Source organism: Siphateles boraxobius, unplaced genomic scaffold (assembly GCF_051911475.1).
Source record: "Siphateles boraxobius isolate OS27281-9 unplaced genomic scaffold, OSU_SipBor_1 86, whole genome shotgun sequence".
NCBI classification, from domain to species: Eukaryota; Metazoa; Chordata; class Actinopteri; order Cypriniformes; family Leuciscidae; genus Siphateles; species Siphateles boraxobius.
In genome coordinates, this window is record NW_027509215.1 from 6,440,093 (window position 1) to 6,467,173 (window position 27,081).

General features: G+C 35.7%; 1 protein-coding gene across 1 annotated transcript in view; it reads right to left on the reverse strand.

Annotated features, from left to right (window-relative positions):
* The window catches only part of cntnap2b (contactin associated protein 2b), a 71,223-nt gene that overhangs the window by 2,263 nt on the left and 41,879 nt on the right, over positions 1-27,081 (reverse strand). The window contains exon 24 of the mRNA XM_077221938.1: positions 687-761. Coding sequence (XP_077078053.1) covers positions 687-761 — 75 coding nt within the window. The remainder of the gene's footprint in view (positions 1-686; positions 762-27,081) is intronic.

The following is a 27,081-nucleotide window of genomic DNA, read 5'->3' on the forward strand; positions in this document are numbered from 1 at the left end:
CAAATTAGCATGAGAGCGCAATCCCAAAAAAAGTGCAGATGGGAGTGTAAAGTTCTGCGTGTGATCTACTGGCGACTCGCATATTAAAGAGCACAGACGCAACTGGATCATTTCCATAATGACCAACACAATCTACCAATTAGCATTTGGTTTCAGACAGGCGGTAATTAATGGCGCAAGACAGGTTTATCGCTAACACAAATATGTTCTAACAATGTTTTGCAAATGTTTCTATTAAGTTATGACAACATTATTATTGAATGTTCTCTGAACGTTCACAATGTCCAGTTTTTTCTTAATTAAGCGAACATTAAGGGAACATTCCATTTTGCAAACATTCTGGGATTGTTACTTTGGAAACATTCCGGACATTTAAAAATGTTAGACAAACATCCAACTAAAACATTTAAAAAAAACTTAAATTTAAGGCGTAGATCATGTTTTTGAGCTAATGTTTTGAGAACATTATTAAAGACCAGATAAGGTTGGACAAACATTCATGGAACAATGTGTGTTCATACCTTTGAAAGAACCTTGCCAGAATGTTAGGAAAGTTCTGAGAACATTCCTGTTAGCTGGGTTAGTGCTGACAACACACATCGCAAGTGCTCTGTATTGTTGCGCACACTTAAATGTAAGTATTTTAAAACCGAGTGACAGTATAATACTACAAAAGTATATTTTACCTCCAATTATTGCAGAGTCTCTGTTGACACCATCACGGCCAACTTGCTCCTCGTTGAATGGAGACTGCGCACCGGCTTGAAAGAAAGAGAAAAACTTTTGTGAAAAGAGCACAGTTTTCTGACTCTAAACATTCACAATCCCCTATAATAATTTGTTGGCATGCATGAAGTACAGACGGTCAGTGTGTTAATCTGGTGGGCAGATGAGTGAATCTTTGAGTGTTTTCTCCCTGGTGTTGGCAGGGGAACGGATCTGAGACGAACCGTCTGCTCTTCTCATCTGCCGTCTCCACAGGCTCACAACTACATGTTCCACAAATATCCATGAAAGCTCAAGCTACACTCAATGTCAATGAGTGCAAGCATACACACACACAAAAAAGTATGCTCGATCTAAAGTAATATTTCTTTAAAAATACAAGATTGCTCCTCGCCTCTCTCACCATTGCGATCTCAATTAAGTTTATTTATTGTCATGACAAAAACTGTGAATTCATATAGCCATGCATTTGAATCAAATAAAATAGTGCAAATTTAATACAAAATATTTGCATAATTAAAATAAAATTATGATAAAAAAACATGTAGTTTTATATATATATATATATATATATATATATATATATATAAATAAACAATTACAGTTATAAACTGATTAAATTAAATTATGTTTTTGTATATATTATTTTAATGTAATAACAATAATAATTAAAGCTGCAAGCAGCATTTAGCGGTGTTCAAGCAGTTAAGGCCTTTAAGGCCGTAAAGCACAAAAGCATCAAAAGACATTAAGTTTTATTTAGCATACATTTAAACACTGACATAATAGATGGAAAATACCATTTACAGCCAATACAGGCAATTTTAGCATGATTTACCATGATATACCCCATTTCAGTGTGATTTTCATGATTTACCATGAATCTAGCATGATTTACCATAGTTTACCATGGTATACCAAGTTCTAGTATGATTCACCATGATTTACCACAACTGAACACATTCTAGTATGATTTAATATGTTTATAGCATGATTTATCTTAGTTTACCTTGATTTACCATGTTATAGGATGATTGACCATGATATACCACATTCTAGAATGATTTATCAGGATTGTAGCATGATTTACTATGATTCGTCACATTGCTAGCATGATTTACCATGATATACTGGTGAAAATCAAGTCTGTCAAAATGAGAGTGAGCCAATAAGTGGTCTTCTACTGCCCTTTGCTGGCCATTATACTTATTAATAAAGTGTTTTCACAGGTGCTTTTGTGACTCATATCTAGACACACACACAAGTCATTATGAAAATATATGAAATGCTTATAGACCATTAAAATATGTCTTTGCAAGCTATTAATCAGATTATTCAGGATTTATTCAGAAACATGGGACTACACACACACATTCTGTTGTAGATAAAGTGATCTGAACTGTGTCTCATTCAGGATTAACATTTGTCCGTGACACAATGGTCAATAGTAATACTTCAATAGATGAATTTTGACAAAATGTGAGTGTAAATGTTAAAATAGTGATTTTATAAACTCTAAATAAGAATTATAGAATATTAGTAGTTAGTAGCTTGACAAAATGACTATTTTAAACAGCAGGGGGCAGTAGAATACCACTTATTGGCTTAATATGCCATTATGTTATAACTTTAACCTTTTTAACTGTTATAGATGCATTATTTCTTATCTTATTTAGAGTCACATGTTCTGACTTGTTTTTAAGAAGATCTGAGCATTCATTGAAGAGATATAGGCTTTCTTGGTAAAGGCTTCATATTGAAGTGACCCTATTATAGCCATCCAAATGAAGAAGTTATAACTTTTCTGATGATTATTTATCTAGAGAGTCCAGAGAATTGTACTGAACTGATTTTGAACATTGTGATATAAATATTATATGATCATAGATGGAACACACCATTTACAGCCAATACAGGCAATTTACCATAGGAAATACATGGTTTTAAACCTTTTCAACTGTTATAGCGCCACCTATTGTCCGATCTCCATAAAACTTTGCATGCTTGTTAATGATGTTATGTCACATATGCTCATTAATTTTTGTGAAGTTCTGAGTTTTTATTTAGGATTTATAGGCTTTTGAGTGTGTTTTGACACGCCCCTTCTTCTAAATGACCCTGTTACAGTGAACCAAAGGGCAAAGTTCAACTTTTTTTCAATGATTATTGATCTAGAGAGTCCAGAGAATTGTCCTAGACTGGTCTGGTTCCGATCGGGCGAAAAACCAGGGACTAGTTCGCAAAAGTAGGTTTTTAACATATTCGTGAATATTTAATGAACGATTTGATTGACAGCAATGGTTCTAGAGGCAAAGTTGTTCATCATGAGGAGATCTATCAAATGATATGCATTTTGTGGGGATATGTGCAACACCACGTGATTACAGAGCTGTAAAACTCGTTAGCGCCAACTAGTGGCCGATTTCTTTCAAAACTCTTACAGACCTCTTGGGCCATGAGTCGAACATGCCCATTGAGTTTCGTTCCGATTGGCCTCCGTTAACCTCGTCTCACAGGTGCTCAAACTTTATTGGCCGATGGCGGCCATGTTTTTTTAGATACGCCAATATCCTTTTACACATACATGGGGCCTTGGACCAAGACACTGCATACCAATTTTCAGGTCAATCGGACTAACGGTCAGGTGGCCACACCCCCTTTTATGTTTTTTTAATGTTATAGCGCCACCTAGTGTTAGATCGACGCGGTTTTTTTACTGTGACCTCAAATTGAACTCATAAATATGTGGACCAATTTTGGTGAAGATATCTCATTTATTTCTCGAGTTATATCCATTTTAGTAAAATAGGCTCCTCCCACAACGTTCATTTTGCGCCCCCTAGCAACCGAAAATCGAAAATTCAACTTTTTTTCAATGATTATTGATATTCAGACTCCAGAGAACATTTCTACACTGGTTTGGTTCCGATCGGGCAAAAAACCAGGGACTAGTTCGCAAAAGTCGTTTTTTAACAAAATTCAAAATGGCGGAAAATCTATCATGGCGGAAATGAAATCGGAGATATACGTTTTTTAAGTTAAGAGTCCAGCTTTCCAATGATATAAGACACTTGAGTCTACGCCTTACGGTTTAGGAGTTATGAGCAGTTACGCACAATTGATTGCTGTAGCGCCACCTATAGGCCAATCGGGGTCATACTCTCTGAACCTCTCCTCGATTTTTGTACTACCATCTGACAAAGTTTCAGAGCTCCAGCACTTACGGTTTGGGCTGCACGATGCGTTTTAGGGGAAAATAATAATAATAATAATAATAATTAAAGCTGCAAGCAGCATTTAGCGGTGTTCAAGCAGTTAAGGCCTTTCAGGCCGTTAAGCACAAAAGCATCAAAAGACATTAAGTTTTATGTAGCAAGCATGATTTACCATGATATACTACATTTCAGTGTGATTTTTCATGATTTACCATGTTCCAGTATGATTTACCATGAATCTTACATGATTTTCCATAGTTTACCTTGATATACCATGTTATATGATGATTTACCATGATATAGCACATTCTAGAATAATTTACCAGGATTCTAGCATGATTTACCTTTTTTACTATGATTTACCATGTTTCTGGCGTTATTTACCATGATTTACCACGTTGATAGCAATTATATGAAGCATAAGAACAATTGAAGTGATAAACTCTGACAAAATATGAATGTGTTATAATAGTAATTGTTATTTAAGTGATTTTATAGTGTCTATATACAAAAAAGACAATTAATAAGAAGAGTGGCCAGCAGAGGGCAGTAGAAGACCACTTATTGGCTCACTTTCATTTTCAACTACTTTGTTTCTCCAGTATTCTCCAGTGAAGCAAACCATTTTTTTCATGTTCACTCCATAATGCATGCTTACACACACACACACACACACACACACACACACACACACACACACACACACACACACACACACACACACACACACACACACACACACACGTTTGGGATAGGTTATTGTGAAAAGACATGTCCTACCACAGTTTACCATGATTTACCACGTTGAGCATTGATGTGCATTGATGTGAAGTGTCAGTACAATTGAAGTGATAAACTCTGACAAAATATGAATGTGTTATAATAGTAATTGTTATATAAGTGATTTTATAGTGTCTATATACATATGAATGCAAAAGCACATGTGAAAAGACTATTAATAAGAAGAGTGGCCAGCAGAGGGCAGTAGAAGACCACTTATTGGCTCACTTTCATTTTCAACTACTTTGTTTCTCCAGTATTCTCCAGTGAAGCAAACCATTTTTTTCATGTTAACTCCATAATGCATGCTTACACACACACACACACACACACACACACACACACACACACACACACACACACACACACACACACACACACATTTTTGGGATATGTTATTGTGAAAATCTGTTTTAATGGTATATGAGCATTTCACATATTTCTTTACAATGTAATAATATAAAACTAATTAAAGAAAATGCTTTAAGCATTTGTTTGTTAGCCAATGCTGAAAGCTGATAAAAAAAAGATTAAAAATGTCTAATGCTGCTGCTCCATCTAGTGGACAACAGTGCTATTACAGCCTACTTATACAATAGGCCATGTTTTTCATATAATTTAATCTACACACGCTCATTCTGATGTAGATAGAGACATTTGGAACTTCAGGAGCCAATGTGACTCAATTGTCACTTCAATAGACGATTTTTGACTAAATGTTATTGTAAATGTTAAAATAGTGAATTTATAAAGTCTAAATATTAATTATAGTTGAGTAGTGTGACAAAATTACTTTTTTTAAACAGCAGGGGGCAGTAAAATACCACTTATTGGCTGTTAGCCTTTTTTCAAGCCGTTTTATCTGTTCTTGACCTTTTTTTAAGAAGCTATGAGCATTTATTGAAAAGATATTGGCTTTCGGTCAAGGCTACATATTGAAGTGACCCTATTATAGTCATCCAAATGAAGAAGTTATACATTTTCCTATAATTATTCTTCTAGAGAGTACAAAGCAATAGATGAATTTTGACAAAATGTGATTGTAAATGTTAAAATAATGATTTAATAAAGTCTAAATATCAATTTTATATAAAAATATTAGAGAGTAGTATGATGAAATGACAGCAGGGGGCAGTAAAATACCACTTATTGGCTGTTATAGCCATCCAAGCTGTTATAGCTGTTATAGCCATCCGATTTACACTCTATTATAGCCATCTAACTGAAGTAATTATACCTTTTCTGATAATTATTGATCTAGAGAGTCCAGATAATTGTACTGCACTGGTTTTAAACATTAAGATATGAAAATTATACGATCATAGATGGAAAAGACCATTTACAGCCAATACAGGCAATTTACCATAGGAAATGTATGGTTTTAAAGCTTTTCAACAGTTATAGCGCCAACTATTGTCCGATCTCCATGAAACTTTGCATGCTTCTTTACAATGGTATGACACATATTCTCATCAATTTTTGTGAAGTTCTGAGTTTTCGTATAGGATTTATAGGCTTTTGACTATATTTTGCCACGCCCATTTTATAAATGACCCTGTTATAGCCAACCAAATGCCAAATTTCAACTTTTTTTCAATAATTATTGATCTAGAGAGTCCAGAGAATTGTCCTAGACTGGTCTGGTTCCGATCGGGCGAAAAACCAGGGACTAGTTCGCAAAAGTAGGTTTTAAGCATATTCGTGAATATTTAATGAACGGTTTGATTGACAGCAATGGTTCTAGAGGCAAAGTTGTTCATCATGAGGAGATCTATCAAATGATATGCATTTTGTGGGGATGTTTGCAACACCACGTGATTACAGAGCCGTAAAACTCGTTAGCGCCAACTAGTGGCCGATTTCTTTCAAAACTCTTACAGATCTCTTGGGCCATGAGTCGAACATGCCCATTGAGTTTCGTATCGATTGGCCTCCGTTAACCTCGTCTCACAGGTGCTCAAACTTTATTGGCCGATGGCGGCCATGTTTTTTGAGATACGCCAATATCCTTTTACACATACATGGGGCCTTGGACCAAGACACTGCATACCAATTTTCAGGTCAATCGGACTAACGGTCAGGTGGCCACACCCCCTTTTATGTTTTTTTAATGTTATAGCGCCACCTAGTGTTAGATCGACGCGGTTTTTTTACCGTGACCCCAGACTGTCCTCATACACATGTGTGTCAAGTTTGGTGAAGATATCTCATTTACTTCTTGAGTTATAGCCATTTTAGTAAAATAGGCTCCTCCCACAACGTTCATTTTGCGCCCCCTAGCAACCGGAAATCGAAAATTCAACTTTTTTTCGATAATTATTGATATTCAGACTCCAGAGAACATTTCTACACTGGTTTGGTTCCGATCGGGCAAAAAACCAGGGACTAGTTCGCAAAAGTAGTTTTTTGACAAAATTCAAAATGGCGGACAATCTATCATGGCGGAAATGAAATCGGAGATATACGTTTTTTAAGTTAAGAGTCCAGCTTTCCAATGATATAAGACACTTGAGTCTACGCCTTACGGTTTAGGAGTTATGAGCAGTTTCGCGTTTTTGTTACTACAGCGCCACCTATGGGCCAATCGGGCTCATATTCTCTCAACCTCTCCTCGATTTCTGTGCTACCTTAATCCCAAATATGAAGTCTCTAGCACTTACGGTTTGGTCTGCACGACGCGTTTTACGGCAGAATAATAATAATAATTAAAGCTGCAAGCAGCATTTAGCGGTGTTCAAGCAGTTAAGGCAGTTAAGGTAGTTAAGCTCAAAAGCATCAAAAGACATTAAGTTTCATGTAGCAAGCATGAAACACTGACATCATAGATGGAATAGACCTTGTTTTAGCATGATTTACCATGATATACCAAATTTTAGCGTGATTTTTCATGATTTACCATGTTCCAGTATGATTTACCATGAATCTAGCATGATTTACCATAGTTTACCATGATATACCAAGTTCTAGTATGATTCACCATGATTTACCCTGCTCTAGCATGGTTTACCACAATTGAACACATTCTAGTATGATTTAATATGATTCTAGCATGATTTATCATAGTTAACCATGATTTACCATGTTATAGAATGATTTACCATGATTTACCATGTTATAGAATGATTTACCATAATATACCACATTCTAGAATGATTTACCAGGATTGTAGCATGATTTACCATGATTCATCACATTGCTAGCATGATTTGCCATGATACTCCATGTAATAGTATTATTTACTATGATTTACCATGTTTCTATCGTGATTTACCATGATTTACCACATTGCTAGCATTGATGTGAAGTGTCAATAGCCATGAAGTGATAAACTGACAAAAAAATTATTGTCTTATAATAGTTAACATGGAAAAACAGGTTTGCTTTAGTGTAGAATAGTGATGAAAATCAAGTCTGTCAAAATGAAACTGAGCCAATAAGTGGTCTTCTACTGCCCTCTGCTGGCCATTATACTTATTAATAAAGTGTTTTCACAGGTATCTTATTTAGACATATGCTTACACACACACACACACACACACACACACACACACACACACACACACACACACACACACACACACACACACACACAAACACACAGACAAATGTTGTTGTTGATTTTTTCAATGCTATTGGGATGTGTCATTATGAAAATATACTTTAATGGTCTATAAGCATTTCACATAATGTCTTTGTAACCTATTAATCCGATTATTCAGCATTTATTCAGAAATATAGGACTACACACACACATTCTGTTGTAGATACAGACATTTGAACTATGTGATGGAAAAAAATGTTTACTGGAAGTCTCCTTCAGGATTCACATTTCTCAATGTGCCACAATAGTCAGTAGCAATACTTCAATAGATGAATTTTGACTAAATGTGAGTGTAAATGTTAAAATAGTGATTTTATAAAGTCTAAATAACAATTATAGAATTATATTAGTTAGTAGCATGACAAAATGACTATTTTAAACAGCAGGGGGCAGTAGAATACCACTTATTCGCTTAATATGCCATTATGTTATAACTTTAACCTTTTTAACTGTTATAGATGCATTATTTCTTATCTTATTTAGAGTCACATGTTCTGACTTGTTTTTAAGAAGATCTGAGCATTCATTGAAGAGATATAGGCTTTCTTGGTAAAGGCTTCATATTGAAGTGACCCTATTATAGCCATCCAAATGAAGAAGTTATAACTTTTCTGATGATTATTTATCTAGAGAGTCCAGAGAATTGTACTGAACTGATTTTGAACATTGTGATATAAATATTATATGATCATAGATGAAACACACCGTTTACAGCCAATACAGGCAATTTACCATAGGAAATACATGGTTTTAAACCTTTTCAGCTGTTATAGCGCCACCTATTGTCCGATCTCCATAAAACTTTGCATGCTTGTTAATGATGTTATGTCACATATGCTCATTAATTTTTGTGAAGTTCTGAGTTTTTATTTAGGATTTATAGGCTTTTGAGTGTGTTTTGACACACCCCTTCTTCTAAATGACCCTGTTACAGTGAATCAAAGGGCAAAGTTCAACTTTTTTTCAATGATTATTGATCTAGAGAGTCCAGAGAATTGTCCTAGACTGGTCTGGTTCCGATCGGGCAAAAAACCAGGGACTAGTTTGCAAAAGTAGGTTTTTAACATATTCGTGAATATTTAATGAACGATTTGATTGACAGCAATGGTTCTAGAGGCAAAGTTGTTCATCATGAGGAGATCTATCAAATGATATGCATTTTGTGGGGATATGTGCAACACCACGTGATTACAGAGCCGTAAAACTCGTTAGCGCCAACTAGTGGCCGATTTCTTTCAAAACTCTTACAGACCTCTTGGGCCATGAGTCGAACATGCCCATTGAGTTTCGTTCCGATTGGCCTCCGTTAACCTCGTCTCACAGGTGCTCAAACTTTATTGGCCGATGGCGGCCATGTTTTTTTAGATACGCCAAAATCCTTTTACACATACATGGGGCCTTGGACCAAGACACTGCATACCAATTTTCAGGTCAATCGGACTAACGGTCAGGTGGCCACACCCCCTTTTATGTTTTTTTAATGTTATAGCGCCACCTAGTGTTAGATCGACGCAGTTTTTTTACTGTGACCTCAAATTGAACTCATAAATATGTGGACCAAGTTTGGTGAAGATATCTCATTTACTTCTCGAGTTATATCCATTTTAGTAAAATAGGCTCCTCCCACAACGTTCATTTTGCGCCCCCTAGCAACCGAAAATCGAAAATTCAACTTTTTTTCAATGATTATTGATATTCAGACTCCAGAGAACATTTCTACACTGGTTTGGTTCCGATCGGGCAAAAAACCAGGGACTAGTTCGCAAAAGTCGTTTTTTAACAAAATTCAAAATGGCGGAAAATCTATCATGGCGGAAATGAAATCGGAGATATACGTTTTTTAAGTTAAGAGTCCAGCTTTCCAATGATATAAGACACTTGAGTCTACGCCTTACGGTTTAGGAGTTATGAGCAGTTACGCGCAATTGATTGCTGTAGCGCCACCTATAGGCCAATCGGGGTCATACTCTCTGAACCTCTCCTCGATTTTTGTACTACCATCTGACAAAGTTTCAGAGCTCCAGCACTTACGGTTTGGGCTGCACGATGCGTTTTAGGGGAAAATAATAATAATAATAATAATAATTAAAGCTGCTAGCAGCATTTAGCGGTGTTCAAGCAGTTAAGGCCTTTCAGGCCGTTAAGCACAAAAGCATCAAAAGACATTAAGTTTTATGTAGCAAGCATGATTTACCATGATATACTACATTTCAGTGTGATTTTTCATGATTTACCATGTTCCAGTATGATTTACCATGAATCTTACATGATTTTCCATAGTTTACCTTGATATACCATGTTATATGATGATTTACCATGATATAGCACATTCTAGAATAATTTACAAGGATTCTAGCATGATTTACCTTTTTTACTATGATTTACCATGTTTCTGGCGTTATTTACCATGATTTACCACGTTGATAGCAATTATATGAAGCATAAGAACAATTGAAGTGATAAACTCTGACAAAATATGAATGTGTTATAATAGTAATTGTTATTTAAGTGATTTTATAGTGTCTATATACAAAAAAAAGACTATTAATAAGAAGAGTGGCCAGCAGAGGGCAGTAGAGGACCACTTATTGGCTCACTTTCATTTTCAACTACTTTGTTTCTCCAGTATTCTCCAGTGAAGCAAACCATTTTTTTCATGTTAACTCCATAATGCATGCTTACACACACACACACACACACACACACACACACACACACACACACACACACACACACACACACACACACACACACATTTTTGGATATGTTATTGTGAAAATCTGTTTTAATGGTATATGAGCATTTCACATATTTCTTTGCAATGTAATAATATAAAACTAATTAAAGAAAATGCTTTAAGCATTTGTTTGTTAGCCAATGCTGAAAGCTGATAAAAAAAGATTAAAAATATCTAATGCTGCTGCTCCATCTAGTGGACAACAGTGCTATTACAGCCTACTTATACAATAGGCCATGTTTTTCATATAATTTAATTTACACACGCTCATTCTGATGTAGATAGAGACATTTGGAACTTCAGGAGCCAGTGTGACTCAATTGTCACTTCAATAGACGATTTTTGACTAAATGTTATTGTAAATGTTAAAATAGTGAATTTATAAAGTCTAAATATTAATTATAGTTGAGTAGTGTGACAAAATGACTTTTTTTAAACAGCAGGGGGCAGTAAAATACCACTTATTGGCTGTTAGCCTTTTTCAAGCTGTTATAGCTGTTCTCGACCTTTTTTTAAGAAGCTATGAGCATTTATTGAAAAGATATTGGCTTTCGGTCAAGGCTACATATTGAAGTGACCCTATTATAGTCATCCAAATGAAGAAGTTATACATTTTCCTATAATTATTGTTGTAGAGAGTACAGAGCAATAGATGCATTTTGACAAAATGTGATTGTAAATGTTAAAATAATGATTTAATAAAGTCTAAATATCAATTATATATAAAAATATTAGAGAGTAGTATGATGAAATGACAGCAGGGGGCAGTAAAATACCACTTATTGGCTGTTATAGCCATCCAAGCTGTTATAGCTGTTATAGCCATCCGATTTACACTCTATTATAGCCATCCAAATGAAGTAATTATACCTTTTCTGATAATTATTGATCTAGAGAGTCCAGATAATTGTACTTCACTGGTTTTAAACATTAAGATATGAAAATTATACGATCATAGATGGAAAAGACCATTTACAGCCAATACAGGCAATTTACCATAGGAAATACATGGGTTTAAAGCTTTTCAACAGTTATAGCGCCACCTATTGTCCGATCTCCATGAAACGTTTCATGCTTCTTCACCATGGTATGACACATATGCTCATCAATTTTTGTGAAGTTCTGAGTTTTTATTTATGATTTATAGGCTTTTGGGTGCATTTTGTCACGCCCCTTTTCTAAATAACCCTTTAATACCATTAGAAAAATAAAAAAGTTCAACTTTTTTTCAATAATTATTGATCTAGAGAGTCCAGAGAATTGTCCTAGACTGGTCTGATTCCGATCGGGCAAAAAACCAGGGACTAGTTTGCAAAAGTAGGTTTTTAACATATCCGTGAATATTTAATGAACGGTTTGATTGACAGCAATGGTTCTAGAGGCAAAGTTGTTCAGCATAAGGAGATCTATCAAATGATGTGCATATTGTGGGGATGTGTGCAACACCACGTGATTACAGAGCCGTAAAACTCGTTAGCGCCAACTAGTGGCCGATTTCTTTCAAAACTCTTACAGACCTCTTGGGCCATGAGTCGAACATGCCCATAGAGTTTCGTTCCGATTGGCCTCCGTTAACCTTGTCTCACAGGTGCTCAAATTTAATTGGCCGATGGCGGCCATGTTTTTTTAGATACGCCAATATCCTTTTACACATACATGGCACCTTGGACCAAGACACTGCATACCAATTTTCAGGTCAATCGGACTAACGGTCAGGTGGCCACACCCCCTTTTATGTTTTTTCAATGTTATAGCGCCACCTAGTGCTAGATCGACGCGGTTTTTTTACTGTGACCTCAAATTGAACTCATTAATATGTGGACCAAGTTTGGTGAAGATATCTCATTTCCTTCTTGAGTTATAGCCATTTTAGTAAAATAGGCTCCACCCACAACGTTCATTTTGCGCCCCCTAGCAACCGGAAATCGAAAATTCGACTTTTTTTTGATAATTATTGATATTCAGACTCCAGAGAACATTTCTGCACTGGTTTGGTTCCGATCGGGCGAAAAACCAGGGACTAGTTCGCAAAAGTAGTTTTTTGACAAAATTCAAAATGGCGGAAAAATTTGCATACCGGAAATGAAATCGGAGATATACGTTTTTTAAGTCAAGAGTCCAGCTTTCCAATGATATAAGACACTTGAGTCTACGACATAGGGTTTAGGAGTTATGATCACTTTCGCGTTTTTGTTACTATAGCGCCACCTATGGGCCAATCGGGCTCATACTCTCTCAACCTCTCCTCGATTTCTGTGCTACCTTAATCCCAAATATGAAGTCTCTAGCACTTACGGTTTGGTCTGCACGACGCGTTTTACGGCAGAATAATAATAATAATAATAATAATAATAATAAAAATCAGTACAAATACAATAGGTTTTCAGCACTTCGTGCTTGAACACCTAAAAATCAGTACAATTACAATAGGTTTTCAGCACTTCGTGCTTGAACACCTAATAATAATAATAATAATAATAATAATAAAAATCAGTACAAATACAATAGGTTTTCAGCACTTCGTGCTTGAACACCTAATTAAAGCTGCAAGCAGCATTTAGCGGTGTTCAAGCAGTTAAGGCAGTTAAGGTAGTTAAGCTCAAAAGCATCAAAAGACATTAAGTTTCATGTAGCAAGCATGAAACACTGACATCATAGATGGAATAGACCTTGTTTTAGCATGATTTACCATGATATACCAAATTTTAGCGTGATTTTTCATGATTTACCATGTTCCAGTATGATTTACCATGAATCTAGCCTGATTTACCATAGTTTACCATGATATACCAAGTTCTAGTATGATTCACCATGATTTACCCTGCTCTAGCATGGTTTACCACAATTGAACACATTCTAGTATGATTTAATATGATTCTAGCATGATTTCTCATAGTTAACCATGATTTACCATGTTATAGAATGATTTACCATGATTTACCATGTTATAGAATGATTTACCATAATATACCACATTCTAGAATGATTTACCAGGATTGTAGCATGATTTACCATGATTCATCACATTGCTAGCATGATTTGCCATGATACTCCATGTAATAGTATTATTTACTATGATTTACCATGTTTCTATCGTTATTTATCATGATTTACCACATTGCTAGCATTGATGTGAAGTGTCAATAGCCATGAAGTGATAAACTGACAAAAAATGATTGTCTTATAATAGTTAACATGGAAAAACAGGTTTGCTTTAGTGTAGAATAGTGATGAAAATCAAGTCTGTCAAAATGAAACTGAGCCAATAAGTGGTCTTCTACTGCCCTCTGCTGGCCATTATACTTATTAATAAAGTGTTTTCACAGGTATCTTATTTAGACATATGCTTACACACACACACACACACACACACACACACACACACACACACACACACACACACACACACACACAAACACACAAATACAAATGTTGTTGTTGATTTTTTCAATGCTATTGGGATGTGTCATTATGAAAATATACTTTAATGGTCTATAAGCATTTCACATAATGTCTTTGTAATCTATTAATCCGATTATTCAGCATTTATTCAGAAATATAGGACTACACACACACATTCTGTTGTAGATACAGACATTTGAACTATGTGATGGAAAAAAATGTTTACTGCAAGTCTCCTTCAGGATTCACATTTCTCAATGTGCCACAATAGTCAGTAGCAATACTTCAATAGATGAATTTTGACTAAATGTGAGTGTAAATGTTAAAATAGTGATTTTATAAAGTCTAAATAACAATTATAGAATTATATTAGTTAGTAGCATGACAAAATGACTATTTTAAACAGCAGGGGGCAGTAGAATACCACTTATTGGCTTAATATGCCATTATGTTATAACTTTAACCTTTTTAACTGTTATAGATGCATTATTTCTTATCTTATTTAGAGTCACATGTTCTGACTTGTTTTTAAGAAGATCTGAGCATTCATTGAAGAGATATAGGCTTTCTTGGTAAAGGCTTCATATTGAAGTGACCCTATTATAGCCATCCAAATGAAGAAGTTATAACTTTTCTGATAATTATTTATCTAGAGAGTCCAGAGAATTGTACTGAACTGATTTTGAACATTATGATATAAATATTATATGATCATAGATGGAACACACCATTTACAGCCAATACAGGCAATTTACCATAGGAAATACATGGTTTTAAACCTTTTCAACTGTTATAGCGCCACCTATTGTCCGATCTCCATAAAACTTTGCATGCTTGTTAATGATGTTATGTCACATATGCTCACCAATTTTTGTGAAGTTCTGAGTTTTTATTTAGGATTTATAGGCTTTTGAGTGTGTTTTGACACGCCCCTTCTTCTAAATGACCCTGTTACAGTGAATCAAAGGGCAAAGTTCAACTTTTTTTCAATAATTATTGATCTAGAGAGTCCAGAGAATTGTCCTAGACTGGTCTGGTTCCGATCGGGCAAAAAACCAGGGACTAGTTCGCAAAAGTAGGTTTTTAACATATTCGTGAATATTTAATGAACGATTTGTTTGACAGCAATGGTTCTAGAGGCAAAGTTGTTCATCATGAGGAGATCTATCAAATGATATGCATTTTGTGGGGATATGTGCAACACCACGTGATTACAGAGCCGTAAAACTCGTTAGCGCCAACTAGTGGCCGATTTCTTTCAAAACTCTTACAGACCTCTTGGGCCATGAGTCGAACATGCCCATTGAGTTTCATTCCGATTGGCCTCCGTTAACCTCGTCTCACAGGTGCTCAAACTTTATTGGCCGATGGCGGCCATGTTTTTTGAGATACGCCAATATCCTTTTACACATACATGGGGCCTTGGACCAAGACACTGCATACCAATTTTCAGGTCAATCGGACTAACGGTCAGGTGGCCACACCCCCTTTTATGTTTTTTTAATGTTATAGCGCCACCTAGAGTTAGATCGACGCGGTTTTTTTACTGTGACCCTGGACTGTCCTCATACACATGTGTGTCAAGTTTGGTGAAGATATCTCATTTACTTCTCGAGTTATAGCCATTTTAGTAAAATAGGCTCCTCCCACAACGTTCATTTTGCGCCCCCTAGCAACCGAAAATCGAAAATTCAACTTTTTTTCAATGATTATTGATATTCAGACTCCAGAGAACATTTCTACACTGGTTTGGTTCCGATCGGGCAAAAAACCAGGGACTAGTTCGCAAAAGTCGTTTTTTAACAAAATTCAAAATGGCGGAAAATCTATCATGGCGGAAATGAAATCGGAGATATACGTTTTTTAAGTTAAGAGTCCAGCTTTCCAATGATATAAGACACTTGAGTCTACGCCTTACGGTTTAGGAGTTATGAGCAGTTACGCGCAATTGATTGCTGTAGCGCCACCTATAGGCCAATCGGGGTCATACTCTCTGAACCTCTCCTCGATTTTTGTACTACCATCTGACAAAGTTTCAGAGCTCCAGCACTTACGGTTTGGGCTGCACGATGCGTTTTAGGGGAAAATAATAATAATAATAATAATAAAAATCAGTACAATTACAATAGGTTTTCAGCACTTCGTGCTTGAACACCTAATTAAAGCTGCAAGCAGCATTTAGCGGTGTTCAAGCAGTTAAGGCCTTTAAGGCCGTAAAGCACAAAAGCACCAAAAGACATTAAGTGTTATTTAGCATACATATAAACACTGACATAATAGATGGAAAATACCATTTACAGCCAATACAGGCAATTTTAGCATGATTTACCATGATATACCCCATTTCAGTGTGATTTTCATGATTTACCATGAATCTAGCATGATTTACCATAGTTTACCATGGTATACCAAGTTCTAGTATGATTCACCATGATTTACCCTGTTCTAGCATGATTTACCACAACTGAACACATTCTAGTATGATTTAATATGTTTATAGCATGATTTATCTTAGTTTACCTTGATTTACCATGTTATAGGATGATTGACCATGATATACCACATTCTAGAATGATTTATCAGGATTGTAGCATGATTTACTATGATTCGTCACATTGCTAGCATGATTTACCATGATATACTGGTGAAAATCAAGTCTGTCAAAATGAGAGTGAACCAATAAGTGGTCTTCTACTGCCCTTTGCTGGCCATTATACTTATTAATAAAGTGTTTTCACAGGTGCTTTTGTGACTCATATCTAGACACACACACAAGTCATTATGAAAATATATGAAATGCTTATAGACCATTAAAATATGTCTTTGCAAGCTATTAATCAGATTATTCAGGATTTATTCAGAAACATGGGACTACACACACACATTCTGTTGTAGATAAAGTGATCTGAACTGTGTCTCATTCAGGATTAACATTTGTCCGTGACACAATGGTCAATAGTAATACTTCAATAGATGAATTTTGACAAAATGTGAGTGTAAATGTTAAAATAGTGATTTGATAAACTCTAAATAAGAATTATAGAATATTAGTAGTTAGTAGCTTGACAAAATGACTATTTTAAACAGCAGGGGGCAGTAGAATACCACTTATTGGCTTAATATGCCATTATGTTATAACTTTAACCTTTTTAACTGTTATAGATGCATTATTTCTTATCTTATTTAGAGTCACATGTTCTGACTTGTTTTTAAGAAGATCTGAGCATTCATTGAAGAGATATAGGCTTTCTTGGTAAAGGCTTCATATTGAAGTGACCCTATTATAGCCATCCAAATGAAGAAGTTATAACTTTTCTGATGATTATTTATCTAGAGAGTCCAGAGAATTGTACTGAACTGATTTTGAACATTGTGATATAAATATTATATGATCATAGATGGAACACACCATTTACAGCCAATACAGGCAATTTACCATAGGAAATACATGGTTTTAAACCTTTTCAACTGTTATAGCGCCACCTATTATCCGATCTCCATAAAACTTTGCATGCTTGTTAATGATGTTATGTCACATATGCTCATTAATTTTTGTGAAGTTCTGAGTTTTTATTTAGGATTTAAAGGCTTTTGAGTGTGTTTTGACACGCCCCTTCTTCTAAATGACCCTGTTACACTGAATCAAAGGGCAAAGTTCAACTTTTTTTCAATGATTATTGATCTAGAGAGTCCAGAGAATTGTCCTAGACTGGTCTGGTTCCGATCGGGCGAAAAACCAGGGACTAGTTCGCAAAAGTAGGTTTTTAACATATTGGTGAATATTTAATGAACGATTTGATTGACAGCAATGGTTCTAGAGGCAAAGTTGTTCATCATGAGGATATCTATCAAATGATATGCATTTTGTGGGGATATGTGCAACACCACGTGATTACAGAGCCGTAAAACTCGTTAGCGCCAACTAGTGGCCGATTTCTTTCAAAACTCTTACAGACCTCTTGGGCCATGAGTCGAACATGCCCATTGAGTTTCGTTCTGATTGGCCTCCGTTAACCTCGTCTCACAGGTGCTCAAACTTTATTGGCCGATGGCGGCCATGTTTTTTTAGATACGCCAATATCCTTTTACACATACATGGGGCCTTGGACCAAGACACTGCATACCAATTTTCAGGTCAATCGGACTAACGGTCAGGTGGCCACACCCCCTTTTATGTTTTTTTAATGTTATAGCGCCACCTAGTGTTAGATCGACGCGGTTTTTTTACTGTGACCTCAAATTGAACTCATAAATATGTGGACCAAGTTTGGTGAAGATATCTCATTTACTTCTCGAGTTATATCCATTTTAGTAAAATAGGCTCCTCCCACAACGTTCATTTTGCGCCCCCTAGCAACCGGAAATCGAAAATTCAACTTTTTTTCAATGATTATTGATATTCAGACTCCAGAGAACATTTGTACACTGGTTTGGTTCCGATCGGGCAAAAAACCAGGGACTAGTTCGCAAAAGTCGTTTTTTAACAAAATTCAAAATGGCGGAAAATCTATCATGGCGGAAATGAAATCGGAGATATACGTTTTTTAAGTTAAGAGTCCAGCTTTCCAATGATATAAGACACTTGAGTCTACGCCTTACGGTTTAGGAGTTATGAGCAGTTACGCGCAATTGATTGCTGTAGCGCCACCTATAGGCCAATCGGGGTCATACTCTCTGAACCTCTCCTCGATTTTTGTACTACCATCTGACAAAGTTTCAGAGCTCCAGCACTTACGGTTTGGGCTGCACGATGCGTTTTAGGGGAAAATAATAATAATAATAATAATAATTAAAGCTGCAAGCAGCATTTAGCGGTGTTCAAGCAGTTAAGGCCTTTCAGGCCGTTAAGCACAAAAGCATCAAAAGACATTAAGTTTTATGTAGCAAGCATGATTTACCATGATATACTACATTTCAGTGTGATTTTTCATGATTTACCATGATATACTACATTTCAGTGTGATTTTTCATGATTTACCATGTTCCAGTATGATTTACCATGAATCTTACATGATTTTCCATAGTTTACCTTGATATACCATGTTATATGATGATTTACCATGATATAGCACATTCTAGAATAATTTACCAGGATTCTAGCATGACTTACCTTTTTTACTATGATTTACCATGTTTCTGGCGTTATTTACCATGATTTACCACGTTGATAGCAATTATATGAAGCATAAGAACAATTGAAGTGATAAACTCTGACAAAATATGAATGTGTTATAATAGTAATTGTTATTTAAGTGATTTTATAGTGTCTATATACAAAAAAAGACTATTAATAAGAAGAGTGGCCAGCAGAGGGCAGTAGAAGACCACTTATTGGCTCACTTTCATTTTCAACTGCTTTGTTTCTCCAGTATTCTCCAGTGAAGCAAACCATTTTTTTCATGTTAACTCCATAATGCATGCTTACACACACACACACACACACACACACACACACACACACACACACACACACACACACACACACACACTTTTGGGATATGTTATTGTGAAAATCTGTTTTAATGGTATATGAGCATTTCACATATTTCTTTGCAATGTAATAATATAAAACTAATTAAAGAAAATGCTTTAAGCATTTGTTTGTTAGCCAATGCTGAAAGCTGATAAAAAAAGATTAAAAATATCTAATGCTGCTGCTCCATCTAGTGGACAACAGTGCTATTACAGCCTACTTATACAATAGGCCATGTTTTTCATATCATTTAATCTACACACGCTCATTCTGATGTAGATAGAGACATTTGGAACTTCAGGAGCCAGTGTGACTCAATTGTCACTTCAATAGACGATTTTTGACTAAATGTTATTGTAAATGTTAAAATAGTGAATTTATAAAGTCTAAATATTAATTATAGTTGAGTAGTGTGACAAAATGACTTTTTTTAAACAGCAGGGGGCAGTAAAATACCACTTATTGGCTGTTATAGCCATCCAAGCTGATATAGCTGTTATAGCCATCCGATTTACACTCTATTATAGCCATCCAAATGAAGTAATTATACCTTTTCTGATAATTATTGATCTAGAGAGTCCAGATAATTGTACTGCACTGGTTTTAAACATTAAGATATGAATATTATACGATCATAGATGGAAAAGACCATTTACAGCCAATACAGGCAATTTACCATAGGAAATACATGGGTTTAAAGCTTTTCAACAGTTATAGCGCCACCTATTGTCCGATCTCCATGAAACGTTTCATGCTTCTTCACCATGGTATGACACATATGCTCATCAATTTTTGTGAAGTTCTGAGTTTTTATTTATGATTTATAGGCTTTTGGGTGCATTTTGTCACGCCCCTTTTCTAAATAACCCTTTAATACCATAAGAAAAATAAAAAAGTTCAACTTTTTTTCAATAATTATTGATCTAGAGAGTCCAGAGAATTGTCCTAGACTGGTCTGATTCCGATCGGGCAAAAAACCAGGGACTAGTTCGCAAAAGTAGGTTTTTAACATATTCGTGAATATTTAATGAACAGTTTGATTGACAGCAATGGTTCTAGAGGCAAAGTTGTTCATCATGAGGAGATCTATCAAATGATGTGCATATTGTGGGGATGTGTGCAACACCACGTGATTACAGAGCCGTAAAACTCGTTAGCGCCAACTAGTGGCCGATTTCTTTCAAAACTCTTACAGACCTCTTGGGCCATGAGTCGAACATGCCCATAGAGTTTCGTTCCGATTGGCCTCCGTTAACCTTGTCTCACAGGTGCTCAAATTTAATTGGCCGATGGCGGCCATGTTTTTTTAGATACGCCAATATCCTTTTACACATACATGGCACCTTGGACCAAGACACTGCATACCAATTTTCAGGTCAATCGGACTAACGGTCAGGTGGCCACACCCCCTTTTATGTTTTTTCAATGTTATAGCGCCACCTAGTGCTAGATCGACGCGGTTTTTTTACTGTGACCTCAAATTGAACTCATTAATATGTGGACCAAGTTTGGTGAAGATATCTCATTTCCTTCTTGAGTTATAGCCATTTTAGTAAAATAGGCTCCTCCCACAACGTTCATTTTGCGCCCCCTAGCAACCGGAAATCGAAAATTCGACTTTTTTTTGATAATTATTGATATTCAGACTCCAGAGAACATTTCTGCACTGGTTTGGTTCCGATCGGGCGAAAAACCAGGGACTAGTTCGCAAAAGTAGTTTTTTGACAAAATTCAAAATGGCGGAAAAATTTGCATACCGGAAATGAAATCGGAGATATACGTTTTTTAAGTCAAGAGTCCAGCTTTCCAATGATATAAGACACTTGAGTCTACGACATAGGGTTTAGGAGTTATGATCACTTTCGCGTTTTTGTTACTATAGCGCCACCTATGGGCCAATCGGGCTCATACTCTCTCAACCTCTCCTCGATTTCTGTGCTACCTTAATCCCAAATATGAAGTCTCTAGCACTTACGGTTTGGTCTGCACGACGCGTTTTACGGCAGAATAATAATAATAATAATAATAATAATAAAAATCAGTACAAATACAATAGGTTTTCAGCACTTCGTGCTTGAACACCTAATTAAAGCTGCAAGCAGCATTTAGCGGTGTTCAAGCAGTTAAGGCAGTTAAGGCAGTTAAGCTCAAAAGCATCAAAAGACATTAAGTTTTATGTAGCAAGCATGAAACACTGACATCATAGATGGAATAGACCTTGTTTTAGCATGATTTACCATGATATACCAAATTTTAGCGTGATTTTTCATGATAATACCATGTTCCAGTATGATTTACCATGAATCTAGCATGATTTACCATAGTTTACCATCATATACCAAGTTCTATTATGATTCACCATGATTTACCCTGCTCTAGCATGGTTTACCACAATTGAACACATTCTAGTATGATTTAATATGATTCTAGCATGATTTATCATAGTTAACCATGATTTACCATGTTATAGAATGATTTACCATGATTTACCATGTTATAGAATGATTTACCATAATATACCACATTCTAGAATGATTTACCAGGATTGTAGCATGATTTACCATGATTCATCACATTGCTAGCATGATTTGCCATGATACTCCATGTAATAGTATTATTTACTATGATTTATCATGTTTCTATCGTGATTTACCATGATTTACCACATTGCTAGCATTGATGTGAAGTGTCAATAGCCATGAAGTGATAAACTGACAAAAAAATGATTGCCTTATAATAGTTAACATGGAAAAACAGGTTTGCTTTAGTGTAGAATAGTGATGAAAATCAAGTCTGTCAAAATGAAACTGAGCCAATAAGTGGTCTTCTACTGCCCTCTGCTGGCCATTATACTTATTAATAAAGTGTTTTCACAGGTATCTTATTTAGACATATGCTTACACACACACACACACACACACACACACACACACACACACACACAAACACACACACACACACACACAAAGACAAATGTTGTTGTTGATTTTTTCAATGCTATTGGGATGTGTCATTATGAAAATATACTTTAATGGTCTATAAGCATTTCACATAATGTCTTTGTAATCTATTAATCCGATTATTCAGCATTTATTCAGAAATATAGGACTACACACACACATTCTGTTGTAGATACAGACATTTGAACTATTTGATGGAAAAAAATGTTTACTGCAAGTCTCCTTCAGGATTCACATTTCTCAATGTGCCACAATAGTCAGTAGCAATACTTCAATAGATGAATTTTGACTAAATGTGAGTGTAAATGTTAAAATAGTGATTTTATAAAGTCTAAATAACAATTATAGAATTATATTAGTTAGTAGCATGACAAAATGACTATTTTAAACAGCAGGGGGCAGTAGAATACCACTTATTGGCTTAATATGCCATTATGTTATAACTTTAACGTTTTTAACTGTTATAGATGCATTATTTCTTATCTTATTTAGAGTCACATGTTCTGACTTGTTTTTAAGAAGATCTGAGCATTCATTGAAGATATATAGGCTTTCTTGGTAAAGGCTTCATATTGAAGTGACCCTATTATAGCCATCCAAATGAAGAAGTTATAACTTTTCTGATAATTATTGATCTAGAGAGTCCAGAGAATTGTACTGCACTGGTTTTGAACATTATGATATGAACATTACATGATAATAAATGCAAAACACCATTTACAGCAAATACAGGCAATTTGCCATAGGAAATACATTGTTTCAAAGCTTTTTAACAGTTATAGCGCCACCTATGGTCCGATCTCCATAAAATTTGGCATGGTTTTTAAGGATGTTATGTCACATATGCTCACCAATTTTTGTGAAGTTCTGAGTTTTCGTATAGGATTTATAGGCTTTTGAGTGTATTTTGTCACGCCCATTTTCTAAATGACCCTGTTATAGCAAAACAAAGGACAAAGTTCAACTTTTTTTCAATGATTATTGATCTAGAGAGTCCAGAGAATTGTCCTAGACTGGTCTGGTTCCGTTCGGGCGAAAAACCTAGGACTAGTTCGCAAAAGTAGGTTTTTAACATATTCGTGAATATTTAATGAACGGTTTGATTGACAGCAATGGTTCTAGAGGCAAAGTTGTTCATCATGAGGAGATCTATCAAATGATATGCATTTTGTGGGGATGTGTGCAACACCACGTGATTACAGAGCCGTAAAACTCGTTAGCGCCAACAAGTGGCCGATTTCTTTCAAAACTCTTACAGACCTCTTGGGCCATGAGTCGAACATGCCCATTGAGTTTCGTTCCGATTGGCCTCCGTTAACCTCGTCTCACAGGTGCTCAAACTTCATTGGCCGATGGCGGCCATGTTTTTTGAGATACGCCAATATCCTTTTACACATACATGGGGCCTTGGACCAAGACACTGCATACCAATTTTCAGGTCAATCGGACTAACGGTCAGGTGGCCACACCCCCTTTTATGTTTTTTTAATGTTATAGCGCCACCTAGTGTTAGATCGACGCGGTTTTTTTACTGTGACCCCAGACTGTCCTCATACACATGTGTGTCAAGTTTGGTGAAGATATCTCATTTACTTCTCGAGTTATAGCCATTATAGTAAAATAGGCTCCGCCCACAACGTTCATTTTGCGCCCCCTAGCAACCGGAAATCGAAAATTCAACTTTTTTTCAATGATTATTGATATTCAGACTCCAGAGAACATTTCTACACTGGTTTGGTTCCGATCGGGCAAAAAACCAGGGACTAGTTCGCAAAAGTCGTTTTTTAACAAAATTCAAAATGGCGGAAAATCTATCATGGCGGAAATGAAATCGGAGATATACGTTTTTTAAGTTAAGAGTCCAGCTTTCCAATGATATAAGACACTTGAGTCTACGCCTTACGGTTTAGGAGTTATGAGCAGTTACGCGCAATTGATTGCTGTAGCGCCACCTATAGGCCAATCGGGGTCATACTCTCTGAACCTCTCCTCGATTTTTGTACTACCATCTGACAAAGTTTCAGAGCTCCAGCACTTACGGTTTGGGCTGCACGATGCGTTTTAGGGGAAAATAATAATAATAATAATAATAATAATAATAATAATAAAAATCAGTACAATTACAATAGGTTTTCAGCACTTCGTGCTTGAACACCTAATTAAAGCTGCAAGCAGCATTTAGCGGTGTTCAAGCAGTTAAGGCCTTTAAGGCCGTAAAGCACAAAAGCACCAAAAGACATTAAGTTTTATTTAGCATACATTTAAACACTGACATAATAGATGGAAAATACCATTTACAGCCAATACAGGCAATTTTAGCATGATTTACCATGATATACCCCATTTCAGTGTGATTTTCATGATTTACCATGAATCTAGCATGATTTACCATAGTTTACCATGGTATACCAAGTTCTAGTATGATTCACCATGATTTACCCTGTTCTAGCATGATTTACCACAACTAAACACATTCTAGTATGATTTAATATGTTTATAGCATGATTTATCTTAGTTTACCTTGATTTACCATGTTATAGGATGATTGACCATGATATACCACATTCTAGAATGATTTATCAGGATTGTAGCATGATTTACTATGATTCGTCACATTGCTAGCATGATTTACCATGATATACTGGTGAAAATCAAGTCAAAATGAGAGTGAGCCACTAAGTGGTCTTCTACTGCCCTTTGCTGGCCATTATACTTATTAATAAAGTGTTTTCACAGGTGCTTTTGTGACTCATATCTAGACACACACACAAGTCATTATGAAAATATATGAAATGCTTATAGACCATTAAAATATGTCTTTGCAAGGTATTAATCAGATTATTCAGGATTTATTCAGAAACATGGGACTACACACACACATTCTGTTGTAGATAAAGTGATCTGAACTGTGTCTCATTCAGGATTAACATTTGTCCGTGACACAATGGTCAATAGTAATACTTCAATAGATGAATTTTGACAAAATGTGAGTGTAAATGTTAAAATAGTGATTTTATAAACTCTAAATAAGAATTATAGAATATTAGTAGTTAGTAGCTTGACAAAATGACTATTTTAAACAGCAGGGGGCAGTAGAATACCACTTATTCGCTTAATATGCCATTATGTTATAACTTTAACCTTTTTAACTGTTATAGATGCATTATTTCTTATCTTATTTAGAGTCACATGTTCTGACTTGTTTTTAAGAAGATCTGAGCATTCATTGAAGAGATATAGGCTTTCTTGGTAAAGGCTTCATATTGAAGTGACCCTATTATAGCCATCCAAATGAAGAAGTTATAACTTTTCTGATGATTATTTATCTAGAGAGTCCAGAGAATTGTACTGAACTGATTTTGAACATTGTGATATAAATATTATATGATCATAGATGGAACACACCATTTACAGCCAATACAGGCAATTTACCATAGGAAATACATGGTTTTAAACCTTTTCAACTGTTATAGCGCCACCTATTGTCCGATCTCCATAAAACTTTGCATGCTTGTTAATGATGTTATGTCACATATGCTCATTAATTTTTGTGAAGTTCTGAGTTTTTATTTAGGATTTATAGGCTTTTGAGTGTGTTTTGACACACCCCTTCTTCTAAATGACCCTGTTACAGTGAATCAAAGGGCAAAGTTCAACTTTTTTTCAATGATTATTGATCTAGAGAGTCCAGAGAATTGTCCTAGACTGGTCTGGTTCCGATCGGGCAAAAAACCAGGGACTAGTTCGCAAAAGTAGGTTTTTAACATATTCGTGAATATTTAATGAACGATTTGATTGACAGCAATGGTTCTAGAGGCAAAGTTGTTCATCATGAGGAGATCTATCAAATGATATGCATTTTGTGGGGATATGTGCAACACCACGTGATTACAGAGCCGTAAAACTCGTTAGCGCCAACTAGTGGCCGATTTCTTTCAAAACTCTTACAGACCTCTTGGGCCATGAGTCGAACATGCCCATTGAGTTTCGTTCCGATTGGCCTCCGTTAACCTCGTCTCACAGGTGCTCAAACTTTATTGGCCGATGGCGGCCATGTTTTTTTAGATACGCCAATATCCTTTTACACATACATGGGGCCTTGGACCAAGACACTGCATACCAATTTTCAGGTCAATCGGACTAACGGTCAGGTGGCCACACCCCCTTTTATGTTTTTTTAATGTTAT